This window comes from Balaenoptera ricei, chromosome 11 (genome assembly GCF_028023285.1).
Source record: "Balaenoptera ricei isolate mBalRic1 chromosome 11, mBalRic1.hap2, whole genome shotgun sequence".
NCBI lineage: Eukaryota > Metazoa > Chordata > Mammalia > Artiodactyla > Balaenopteridae > Balaenoptera > Balaenoptera ricei.
Genome location: NC_082649.1, coordinates 77,292,705 through 77,305,457, shown reverse-complemented (window position 1 = coordinate 77,305,457; position 12,753 = coordinate 77,292,705). Strand labels below are relative to the sequence as shown.

The 12,753-nt window shown below is 41.6% G+C and overlaps 1 protein-coding gene across 24 annotated transcripts in view; it reads left to right on the top strand.

Moving 5' to 3' along the window:
* Positions 1-12,753, top strand: part of FHIT (fragile histidine triad diadenosine triphosphatase) — a 1,501,610-nt gene that overhangs the window by 1,219,387 nt on the left and 269,470 nt on the right. For all 24 annotated transcript variants that reach the window (XM_059940100.1, XM_059940087.1, XM_059940096.1 and 21 more), the window contains 2 exons: positions 6,066-6,211; positions 8,653-8,682. In XM_059940100.1, the coding sequence (XP_059796083.1) occupies positions 6,066-6,211; positions 8,653-8,682 (176 nt within the window). The remainder of the gene's footprint in view (positions 1-6,065; positions 6,212-8,652; positions 8,683-12,753) is intronic.

Sequence of the window (12,753 nt, the reverse complement as noted above, 5' to 3'; positions counted from 1 at the left end):
TCTGGGCTGGTGGTGAGAGTGGAGAAGAAGAGGGAAAGAAAAGGCATTACCCAGTTTCTGGTAGTCCTTGGTGATATAAATGATGCTATGAGAAAGTCAATGGCTCCCAATAATTAGACTGTCCAACAAGCAATGGGATTTTCAGTGTGTCCGACAGCCTGACTCATTGACATAGACTGTAATACCTAATCTCCCTCCTATCTGTCAACCCAGGGGAGCTCAAGTTACCTTGAAGAAACTGAAGCTCAAAGCTGGAAAAGGGCAAAAATTCAGGCTCTGCATCCCTCTTACTTCCTCCCGCTGATAAAGATGGTTTTCTCATTCTTGATCCCCTTGTTCACAGTTCCCTGTTAGAACAAGGCCATACTCAGGGCTTCCTTTGCCCAGCACTGAGGCCTCCTTCCACCGTGGGGTTGTACGTCCCCTCTGCTTTCTTCATTTGAGGCTGGGTTTTTCTCAGGCAGTTAGCAGTTTTGCACAGTATGTTTGTATTTCATGAAGTGTGATTCTCTTCCATGAACAGAAGGACTCTGGGAATGGAGGGCACACTTTTAATGAGAGGACCGGCAGAGACTGAGTCATGAAAGCTATACAAAGTGTAACATCACAATGCTATGCTTAATAACATGGACTTCGGAATCAGACAGATTTGGGTTGAATTCTAGTTTTAGTCTCCTACGGAGTGTGCTGTCTTGCACAGATTTCTTATTTTCCGTGAGCTGTAATTTCCTCATCTGCAAAATTGGAATTATAATAGTCCTCCATTGGTTTGTTGGAAAGATGAAGTCAACGAGAGTCCATATATAAATGAAACGGTGATTTTGGCCAAAGGAAGAATACCCGACAACTTTCTTTGATGCATAAATTGCTAGGCCATTGTCAAGGATAGATTTTGGTCCAAATTTGGAGAAATAGTTTCTGATTTTAGAAAATGGAAATGCAGGACCATACTGAAAAGTTTGTCTAACACCCCTAGGCAGAGTTAGATCCTGCCTTCTCTATGCTCCCACAACATTCTGTACTGATTTCTATCAATAGCACTCATCTCTCTGCGTCGTATGATCTGTTTGTGCTACATGACAGTTTGGGATAATAGAGTGTGAACACTTCAAGGTCAGTTACTCTGTCACATTCATCTTGGCATCCTAAATTTTCACACAAACTCCAGACTGAAAGGAGGCTGTAGTTGTGGGATGGATGGATGAGTGAGTTGCCAGCCAACCCTCCGGTTGGTTCACTCTCCTGTTTGTAAAGTCCACTTTAAATCTCATCTGCACTAAAAACTCTTCTTTGAATTTCCTCTGCTATGAGAAATCCCTTTGTCGACCATAGGAACTAAATCATAATTATTGACCTTCTCTTCTTTAAAAAAAAACTATTATTACTAAATGAATGTGTCTCCTTTAGATTATAGGGAGAGGCCAGATCCCATTTGATAATCTCTTTCACAGGCTTTCAGACATAGTGAGTACTGGATAAACATATTAAATTCAATTGAGTAGATTACCTTCTTTGAGGGTTATCATGCACGTTAGCTAAAAAGTCTCTTCAGAGGTGTTAATTCTACGCAAAGAGGACCCAGGAGAAAGTGTGTTCTTGTAGCCCATGCACAATATGGGATTTGCCCGCTAACAAGGCGTAAGAGTCTCCAAATTAAATTATGTAGCACCTGTGATATTACCTTAAAACAACTGGCATATAAACAGTGGCAGTAGAATTTCAAGAGCTGTCTGCTGTTCTTCAAAATTACTTTGCTTGCCCTGAGTAGCTTGTCTAGGAACACCATGGAGCACATGGTACCCACCGTCTTCGGGTAATATGGTATTTTCTTCTAAGGCTTGTACACTTATTTTGAGAAAATAATTGTATTCTCAGAAGAATTTGTGAGTAACACACTGTTTTGGTGCTCTCATGTGTTTGCAGATCACATGCTTCATTTTTCCATTTGGTAGTGGCAGAAACTCCTTGAGTTGTGATGGGGTGTAATACTCGTGATTTATCTATGTGGTGTCAATACCACAACGCATTTTATGGTTGTGATTAGTCTTCAAAGGCATCAGAATTATTACAGAGTCATGAAAATGTTCTACCGTGTTCACATATTTTTCTTAGAAAGGTAATTTTTTTAAGATACATAAGATTTGTCCAATATGCTATTAAGATAACATTGTAGTCCTCAATTTAGGAAAAGAGGAATACCCTCCCCCCCATACTTTCAGTTTCCTTTACTTAATTTTTTTCTGACGTGATTCCTCTAAATCAGGGGCTGACACTCCAAGGCCCACCGGCCAAATCTGGCCAGGCTCTTCTTTTTGTATATAAATGTTTCCTGGGATATAGCCACACCGATTTGTGTTTGTATTATCTATGGCTCCTTAGGCATATGGCCCACCAAACCTAAAATATTTACCATCTGGCCCTTTGCAGAAAAGGTTTGCTGATCTGCTTTGAATTCTTTATGAACCTCTTTATATTTTCAGGTAGCCGTGGGATAATTCATCCCACTCAGAGGTTCCGCATGGTTCCTCTAGAACCCTTGCCTTACTCAGGTGCCCCAGGTCCCCACTGCATTGGGCAGCCCTCTGTGCTTCTATCTGTGCCCCGATAGTACTGCGGTTGTGTATTTCAGTGCCTGTCTCCCGGACCGGAAGGCCAGGAACACCTTCTTACTCTCCTTTGCTGTTCCCAGAGCCAAGTACAGTGTCCATACTTAAGTGATGCTCAGTGTTCATTGAAGGAACAGATGAGTGACACGTCTCAGTCAATGTAAAGCAGCATTTTAATAGATACAGTTTATCTGAGACTCTTGAGTATTCTAGAAACTACTTCTTTCTAGTTATAAAAGGGTTTTTAAAAAAGGCTTTTACCTTCATAATTTTATTTCCTTTCGGCTCATGTGAAAATCAGTTTATGTTAAAAATGAGTTTACATTTCTCCAGCTTTCATCTAACATTAGTTCTAACCATGCTAGATCTTAAGGATAAACTTCTTTGAATTCAAAAAAATATATTGCAGACTATCTCAATCTTGTATAGATGATTGAAAAGTAAGTGAATGTCATCTCCATTTTGTCAGGGTTTTAGTACTCAGAGGTGGCTGATACAAGGGTCTGGTTTATTATTTATTCTCTCATTCCAGCAAGACTTACTAAGTGTCTCTGGTGTTGTAGGTGGCCGTGAAAGAGCAATAAACAAGACAAAGCCTTTACTTTTGTGGAGCTTCCTTTCTCATCTGGGTACATAGTAATCAGCCAAGAAAACTGCCAGCTGGTGGCAGGGGGGCTGTGAAAAGATTAAAATAGGGTGATATAAGAGTGAGTAAGCAAGTAGCAGTTTGAAGTCCCTCGCAGTTCATTGTTCTTTTGAGAGAGTGGCATTGGAATTAGGATCTGAATGATAAGAAAGAAGCTGGCCATGTGAAGATCAGGGGGAATTGATCTAGGCAGAACAAATAACCAGGACAAAACCCCCAAATCTGAGAAGGAGCTTAGTGTGTTTGAAGAACAGAAAGAAAGCAAATATGGCAGATGTGTAGTATGCTAGAGAGGAGTGAGGAGAAACAGGCTCAGGAGGTAGGTGGGCATTAGTCAGGATGCAGCCTATGGTAAGGCTAAGGCTCAGGCTCTTGTCTTCTCTGGTTGTAAAGGAACTGAGGGAAGACGGTTGATGCTGACTTTCTGATGCCCCATTAGTGCCCAGCATGGCCCCGGGGAGTGTGACGGATAGTGAATCTGCTACTGGCCAGGTCAGCTACTCACACTGCAACCAGAGGCTCCAGAGCCGCACCGTGTGTAATGTCAGACCCAGCTACCTCCGTGTAGGGTGATGTGGAACCCACCTGTGTGGCCATTTCTAGGCTGAGATGGCTGTTTGGCCATCCTCTGGGTCCCAACAGAACAAAGACAATGATCTCCCACATGACCACCTGCAGAAGTAAGCACCCTTGAGAGTAATCTCCATTTCATCTTATTTTTTGCATCAAAATGTCTGTGTGTGATATGCAGATAAGATGACTTTTTAACAAAAGGTTGGGTTGCAGGGAATATTATGTCAGGACAATGTTGCCTAAATGGGTTGCTGAAAAATATTCACCTAAATGAGAATGTGCTTAGCCTGTTGAAATCTTTTGTGATACGTTGTATTTCTATAGTAATATTCAGCTACAGTAAAAAAATGTATGTGATGTATCACCCTGTGGTTAGGTATGTACAAGATAGAACATCTCACACGTTCCACCATTTTGGTTCCGTTCCATAAATAGTTTGATTCATTAAACTTGGGTCAAGCTGATTCTTAGCATCGGGTAAAAAAATGGACAGGTAATAAGATACAGTTTTTTATGGCACTGAAAAAAACCTTTCAGATGTCATTGATATTACTAAAGTAACGTTAGACACAAAGATTGCCAGATTCATTCCACCAGTTTTCACAGTAAGCAGTTTTTTAAATAGAATGTTATTCCCTTCCCCACCTAGTTGCTGTGTGTAGACATAGCCAACCACAGTAATTATGAGTATTGTTGGAAGCTTGCAAAATTGTCATCTTGCTGTGGTTTGGTGAAGTCAGAGCCTAAGGGAGGGTGTAAATTAAAGCAGGGAGGAGGAAGATGGGGAAAGGGCTCTTTTAACAACAAAAAAAGCAACTCAGTGGGAGTGGAGGCTGGCAATCTGCTCAGAGGAAATGAAAGGAAATTCTCCATTTCTAAATGGTTCATTGACCCATGATAATAAAGCAGCCCTGCCAAAGAAGGATAATTATCTTTTTAAGTATCAGATGCCCTGTGGGTGAAGGCCTCCCTTCTCCTCTCTTGAAAAATGAACTCAGATTAAACAAATACTCGTTTTCCTAGTTTACCTTTGACATGAATTTCCTGATTATGAGCAAAATCAATCAGTTTTCCCTCTCTTTTTCCCCCTGTCTTATGGAAATCAGGCCCGCCCAGCTGAGCTCAGTGCATTTCGCCTTGGGTCCTCAGTCCTACCAGTAGTATGGTGGGCTAAAATGCTTGATATTCGGGTGAGACTAGCAACTGCAGACTTGTGGTTTTATTATGCCCCTTAGCTGCTTGGCTCAAGGCAGAAGCATGCTCTTTTAAAACAAGAAACAGAAAAGAACATTCGCTTTTTTTCTCCTGCTGGTACCTGAAAACTGAACAAAAATTAAGGTAGCTTGTGTGTGTATACATATGTATGTGTACATGTCTATATGTGTATACCCATACATTTATGAGTTCAAATACAAAAAGAAACTGAAACGTTGTTGATGATGTGACGCTGAATGTTTATTTGCTACCAACAAATGATCAAACTTGCATCCTTTTTCTCTAGAATTTGTTGTTTGTTCAGACCAATAATGTAAATATGTTGATTTGTCTGACTAATAGAATACATTAAGATGGTTTCATTTGCACAAGCAGACAACCCTTGTTTTAAATTAATGATTTACCTTCAACTGCCTTCTTGAATTCTTAATAATCAGTTTGAGGAATGCTTGTCATTAGTTGCTTAACCGTGTGGCACATCTCCTTGTTATAAATGAAGTTCACTGTACATTTTCAGAATCTCTATACTCCTTTTAAAAATAAAATACTGTTGTCTTTTGATTACATATTTCTCTACAGAGATTGCAATTGAAGTTTTGATTGTGACGCTCTTAATAGAAAAACCAATTGAATATTCCAGTTGCTTTTCCAACCCAGGGCCTTTGGCTGCTTGAGAAGACAGAGCTTGAGAATAGGGGTCAGGAGATAACGGTCCAGAGTAGATCTTGCCTTGTGGCATAATTATTTCAGCCAGCACTTAAGTCTCTCTGAACACTGATGTCTTTTTCTCTTAAGAGAAATTCTTCAGTGCGCCATAGCTTCTCCTTTAAAGTATAATTAACCATGTTTGTAAGCTCTCTTTGAACTCCTTGGAGTTCAGTGGTTGGTAAATATTTGTTCTTTTATTCCTTAGCCTTTGCGAGTTCAGGCCCTGGGCCAAGGGGATTCAAGGCTGTGGGTATAAACTTCTTGGTAAAAATGGTCCCTAAAGCAAGCAGAGTGTACCTTAACAGACCTCACTGCAGATGTCCTCGTGTGTCCCCTCCGGCCAGTGGAGCGCTTCCGAGACCTGCGTCCCAATGAAGTGGCCGACCTGTTTCTGGCAGCACAGAGAGTCGGGACGGCGGTGGAGAAGCATTTCCAGGGCACCTCTCTCACCTTTTCCGTGCAGGTGAGTGTATAGAGAGCTCGCTCATCCAGGGCCACCCTGCTATCCACAAGGCCCCGACGTGGGCTTGGTGAACAGGGTAGAATATCAGCGGAGGCAACGCGCGCAGGGGTGTTGACCAAGCAGCTGGGAGTATTGGACGTGTGATGTGTGTGGTGAGCATGAAGACATTCCAGATCTTTTATTGGAACTGGGGCTGGACATGTCATTTTGATGCCAGGATAAATATGTTTTGAGCCCTGCTCTATTCCTAGGGGAATAGAGATATGCAGGTTAGGTAGGGCCTCACCCTCACAAGGCTGACCTTTTTGATTCAAGCCTCAGTGATCGATTATGGATCGATTATGGTATGAAGCTGGATTGACTGAGTGTTCAGTGTGGCCTACTTCCTGGTAAAGAAGCTAGACCCCCAATCACTAGAGATCTTTAGGCCGAGTTTGAGCCAACGCTTGTCAGTGTGGGAGGAGGAGGTACGCGGTGGGTCATCAGCTGTGGGAATTGAGTGAATCTTCAGGTCGTAATATACCATGAGCCCCTTCCTATCACCCATGGAAAGAGCTGCGGGTATCTATATGTAATTAAAGCCTTGTGTGGCCTTGAGATTTGATGACTCTCCAAAAACCCTTTGGAAAGAAGTGGATGGTTTCATAATGCAAGACCTTGTACTCAGTGCTTTAGGTAAACTGGATATTTATCATCCTTCCTCTGCCCTCCTCAGCTCTCCACCGTAGACTTTAAAAGAGAACAGATAGAGGAGGCCACCGTTTTCAGGTCGTGAAAGGCCCTGACTAGAAATACTCATCTGCATTTTTATTTATTTATTTATTAGCCGCGCCATGCGGCCTGCGGGATCTTAGTATCCTGACCAGGGATCGAACCTGTGCCCCCTGCAGTGGAAGCGCAGAGTCCTAACCACTGGACCGCCAGGGAATTCCCTCATCTGCATTCTTTAAAAAAAACCTTTTGCCACCATGTCTGTGTCAAGAGTATCTAAACTTCCTTGTAAAATACTGTGTGTGTGTGTGGGGGTGGGGGTGTGTGTGTGTGTGTGTCTGTCTGTCTGTCTGTGTGTATTGTGTATTAACCCCTTTGAGTCACCTTCAAGCAGGTAGTTAAGCTCAGGGTGTTTATTAAGCTGATGCTGCAAATCATGTTTCCAGAGAGACCAAATGAAGGCAACTGGGTGAAAACATCTGTCAGTGTTTAATGGAATACTAGAAGAAAATTCACATTCATAGGAAATGGCCAATGCTGGTTATCTAACATGATTTGCTAGAAACTTAATTCCAAAAATATAGAAACTGATGTTAAAAAATATAGAAACTGTTGCTATTATATAAAGCACTTAGAGTACTTTCATATATGTGGTGTTTTCAAACTTTTTAAAACTTTAACGTACAGTAAGATATATATTTATTTCACAATCATATATTCCCCTCTCCCCCTACAGACATGTAGATAAAGGAAACAGAAACTTCACAAAGCAGTGTTTACCTATTCTGTGCAGTCTAATAGTTTTTGTTCTGTTATCTGATTTCTTTTGTCTTCAGTGCTGGTCACAACCCATCAAGTTGACTTTATGACCCACTAATAAATAGGTTGAGACTCCAAGTTTGAAAACCACTGATTACACAGGTCTGCTTTATCTTCGCCATTGCAGGGCAAGAATTCTCACCCCAAGTAGTTTGGGTCTTAGAAGTAGAAAGACTTACCTAAATTTTCAGAGTTGTCATTCAATTTTGAAATTTCTGATTATAGAAACATTGCATGTTCTGCTATTCCAAACCAGCTGAGCACTTAACTTGCTTTTGCTTTGTATTGTGCCTGATGACTAGACGAGTTTGCTTATTTTTAGCTAAGCAAATAGTTCTGTTGGGCTTCAGAAAGCCGAGGAAGGACCCAGGATGGGAAAAGAGCTCAGCTACAATAAACACTTGCACCTTTTCTCCCAAGGTCAGAAGAGCCAGAGAGGGCCCACTCTTGGGCGCTCCTCCTGCATGAGACAGCCCATATTCTTGCCTCTTGCTTAATGGATTATGTTTATAGCAATTTCCTGAGTAGAGACTTAAAGTAATCAGGCATTAATTAAGCTACATCTGGTTTAAAGATAACCGAAAGGTGTGATACTTCACCTCCCCAAATATTTCCAGTCTTCCTTTAATGCAATTAAAACCGTAGCCAAAAGCAAAGAGCATGAAAAGTAGGAAAGGGGTTGACTCACTGGATAATTTATATCATTTTTATACATAACTTCTTACTCTCAGGAGGAAATGGAGAACCGTTGGGCCCCATACCTTTGAAGCGAATGGTCCCCATGAGGAAACTATAAATTAACACACAATGAAATTGGATTTAAATTATTAACAGGCAATATTTCTGAATGAGCAGGAGATACCATCTATCTGTTCTCACCTGTCTTTTTTTTTTTTCCCCCCTATTTCTAGGATGGCCCCGAAGCCGGACAAACTGTGAAGGTGAGTGCTTATTATGTGCATACAAATTAATAGGGGGCGATTATGAGAACTAATAAAAAATCACACTGAGTCATTTGGAGCACATTGCTGCTTCATTATGTTATCTTCGAGGTCAGAGAGACCCTCGGTGTTGGAGCCATAAATCGTGACATTGTAAACTTTGCCAAGCAATATGTTTCACATTAGTTTACAAGACATTTACCTTTTGTAGTAAAGTTATTATTGTTCAAATGCTAAAACAGAAACTAAATCATGGAGTCCTGAAACAGAAACCGAAGTCAAAGGAGTTCATGGGAGGTAGTGTCTAGGAAACAGCACGTATGCCGCATGTGGATTGGTGGGTCTCCCGTTAAGCCTGCGCCTCTGTGGCAGCCTTCTGGTTCTCCACACCGTGTATTGTTGCTTTGCCATTGTTGAGCGGAGGGCTCACAGATATGGTGGCCCCACGGTTGTCCCTTCACTCCTCGCCCTTTGCTTCCCTCTGTTCTCCTCCTTTCCACCCACACACCTACTCTTTTCCTCCCTTCGTACTTAATACCAAAGTTCAACATAATGGAGTCAGTGAAGCTCAAAAATGAGTTTTTAAGTGTGCCAGAAGACGGAAGGAGGATTTATTAGGATAGTCTCTGCTTCCCTAATAAAGTAAAATAAAAGAATAAAATCCTGGCTGATTCTGAAGCTGAGTTTCAGCCCCCTTCATACAAATGTAAATGCCTATGCAGTTAGTTCCTACGCCTAAATCATAGAAAAGGCCTTTTTATTCTTTTTCTTTTTTGTGTGTGTGTTAGAAATCTGAAGCAAGTCTAACTGGGGTGCTTATGTTACATTTTGCGAAATAAGATTTTATGGCTTTGAGACTGGCTGTGAGTGAGTAAGGTAATGCTTGGTACCAAACAATGACAAATAAACATCATCCTCTTTTGATATTCGTCTGCATATGGTTTTAATGCTTAACATAACTACCTCGGGACTTTTGAAATAGAATCTCTGGGAAATACTTTTGAGGAGCAAATGTCCTACAGAGATTGCCACCAAATTCCTTATGATAAAAAAGAGCTAGCCTTGCTCCAGACACACAGTGTGATAAGGACAGAGGGGCTTCACAGCTTTCCCCCACCTCCGTGCCAGGGTTCTAAACATGCCAATGCTAAAAAAAATACAGTATAACACGGTAGCTTCGTTTTGAAATTGTTTTTGGAAGTACAAAATGTAAGTGTTTAAACCTGGTTGCTAGATTTCTTTTTCTTTTTAAAGAATATTCATTTATTTATTTATTTGGCTGCACCGGGTCTTATGTGGCACACGGGGGCATGCGGGATCTAGTTCCCTGACCGGGGAATGAACCTGGGCCTCCTGCATTGGGAGGGCAGAGTCTTAACCGCTGGACCACCAGGGAAGTCCCACTAGATTTTTTAAAAAAATCAATATTCAAATATAAATTACAACACCACCAGATTAGTTAGGTGCTTTGTGCAGTATCTATTTGATGAAATTCCTTCAGCCATTGAAAGTAACGCTGCAGAGGCATAGCTAGTAGCATGGGAGAAATTCAAACCATGTCAAGGGGCATGCAGAGATTGACAGTCTGCACAACATAAACATATCTGAAATTTATATGAATATATAGGTTATATGATCTCAAAATTTTATTTTGGGAATCTGAATGGGGCGTTAATCTAAACAGGGCATTTTCCTAGACAAGCAGGCACTGAATAGAGACAAAAAGTAGATTAGTGGTTGTCAGGGGCTGGAGGAAGAAGGGAAGGAGAAATGACTAGTAACAGGTAAGAGTTTCTTTTTAGGGTGATAAAAATATGGAATTAGTGGTGATGGTTGTGCAACATTATGGATATTTTTTAAACCCACTGAATCGTACATTTTTAAATGGTAAATTTTATGTTATTTGACATATATCTCAATTAAGAATGATAATAAAATAAAGCACAATAAAAAACGCCAGCAAGCACCAAGTCTAGCAGGGCTAAGCACCATGGCTGTAGACTCTCTGACTCTAGTACCGACTACTTTTTCATGTCCCAATGATCTGGCCAAAAGTTTTAATGGTTTTGTTAGCTTTGATGGTGGGGTGATGGAGTAATTTTTGGAGTATGGCACTCATATATAAATTGTTGAATGTGGTTCTTATCGTCACTGCCATTGTAATTTAGCTTAAGTTGATTTTTTTTTACAGTTCTTTTTTTTAATTGGCAGATTATGTTCTTTTGGACATCTTTCAGTTGTTTCCTGTATGATCCCTAATTTCCCCTGTATGAATTAGCAGGGCCATCTCAAATCGTTCGTGTAATGTTAAATGGCTAAAAGAAAACATCCATATGCATTTGACCCTTGAGTAACAGGACTTTGAACTGTGAGGGTTCACTTATACAGGAATTTTTTTCAGTAGTAAATACTACAGTACTACAGGTAGGTGGCTGGTTGAATCTGCAGGTGCAGAACTGCGTGTATGGAGGGCTGCCTGGGAATTATACATGGATTTTCTACTTCGAGGGAGGGTCGGAACTCCTAACCCCCAAGTATTAAGGGTCAGCCCTACATACAACTAAAACCTCAGTGGATGACAAAGTTTTGAAAACTGTCCTTTTAGACCAAGTCTACATATCACAAGTTGTCTAATCTATTTTTTCTAAGTGTGAGTCTTATACTACCTACCTGAGAATTAATTTTGATGTTACTTTAATAAAAAGGTTGATTCTGTTTTTATTCTAAATTTCCTGATTTAGAATCTTTGTGTTTGGGGCTTGGGAATCTTCATTGTTAACAAGCACACCGCATGATACTTCTCAGAATGTAAATATTTACCAGCCTTGCTGTTTTATGGTGATAAAAGTAGTAGGTGGTGATGGCCACATAACCTTGACCCAAGGAAGCCAGGAGTCGGCCCCTCCAGGGAGTAAAGCTAATCTCGGAGAGGCAGCAGTGAGTGGTGGCGTGAAGCGAGATCTTAATCCCCTGCCCAGGAATTGAACCTGGGTAGCCTGGATGAAAACCAGGACTCCTGGCCACCACACCCCCTGGCTCTTGCCCCCAGTGAAAAATGCATTTCTCACGGAAGCAAAAGCTGTAAAAACAGGTACAAGTTTATTATTAGAGATATAGCACAACAACAGGTGGGAGAGCACACAGAGAAACCGTTTGTTTAGTTAGGACAGAAGCAAGGCAGAGATGCACTCCGGGAGAGGAAGGGTGTGGGCGTCCTCCTGAATGAGGAGGAACGCAGTGAAGAGGTGGTTAGGTCATTTATACAGGGCAGTTCTTCCGGTTCTTTGTTTACCTTTGGCCAATTACCTGGTTTCTTCTTCCACATCTGCTCTGCCCTAGGACCCTACCCAACATGCGTGCGCAACGTTTTTCCAAGATGGATTTCAGCCCAGAGGCCTATGGGACGGCCTTAGCATCACGTATTATGGGGTGTGCCCCTCCTTTTGACCCCCAAGGAGCCTTTCTGCGCATGTGCAATGTTTCCCTTGTCTCAAGGATGGGAAATGTGTGGCCTCTTGATCTTTTAGCAGGGTTTAGCCCCTCTCTGTCCCTGCCATAAAAGTGTCCAATGTCCGGTTATCTACCCTATTCCTGTTGTTGTTTCTCATATCAAAGTGCAGATCTCGAAATACAGACAGGAGTCCGCTCATAAATATGTAGTCCGGAGCCCGTTTGTCTCTTGCCTCAGGAAATGTAAACAAGGGGCTGGTAATGAATGTCCGGCCTGAAGCCTATCTTCTTCTCACCCCAGGAAGTGTGAACAGGAGGCCAGTTGTCAATGTCTAGCCTGGGGCCCATCTACCTCCTGCCTCAATGCCACATGGTCAGTATTTAGCTGCCAGGTTTTGAAAGCTACAAATCATGACTAAGCATTTCAGATTTTGAAATTCACACAGTTGAACATTATGAGGCACTATCTGACAGCCTGCCATGGAAAACGCAGTGACTATTTTCTTCCTCTTTGCTTCTGTGTCTGACTCTTGGTACAGGGCCTGACGCCTGGGCCCTAAACCATTTTTGTCTCATGTTGGGTGGTAAGAGCAATAAGCCCAGCAATGATCCCTTCCCTTG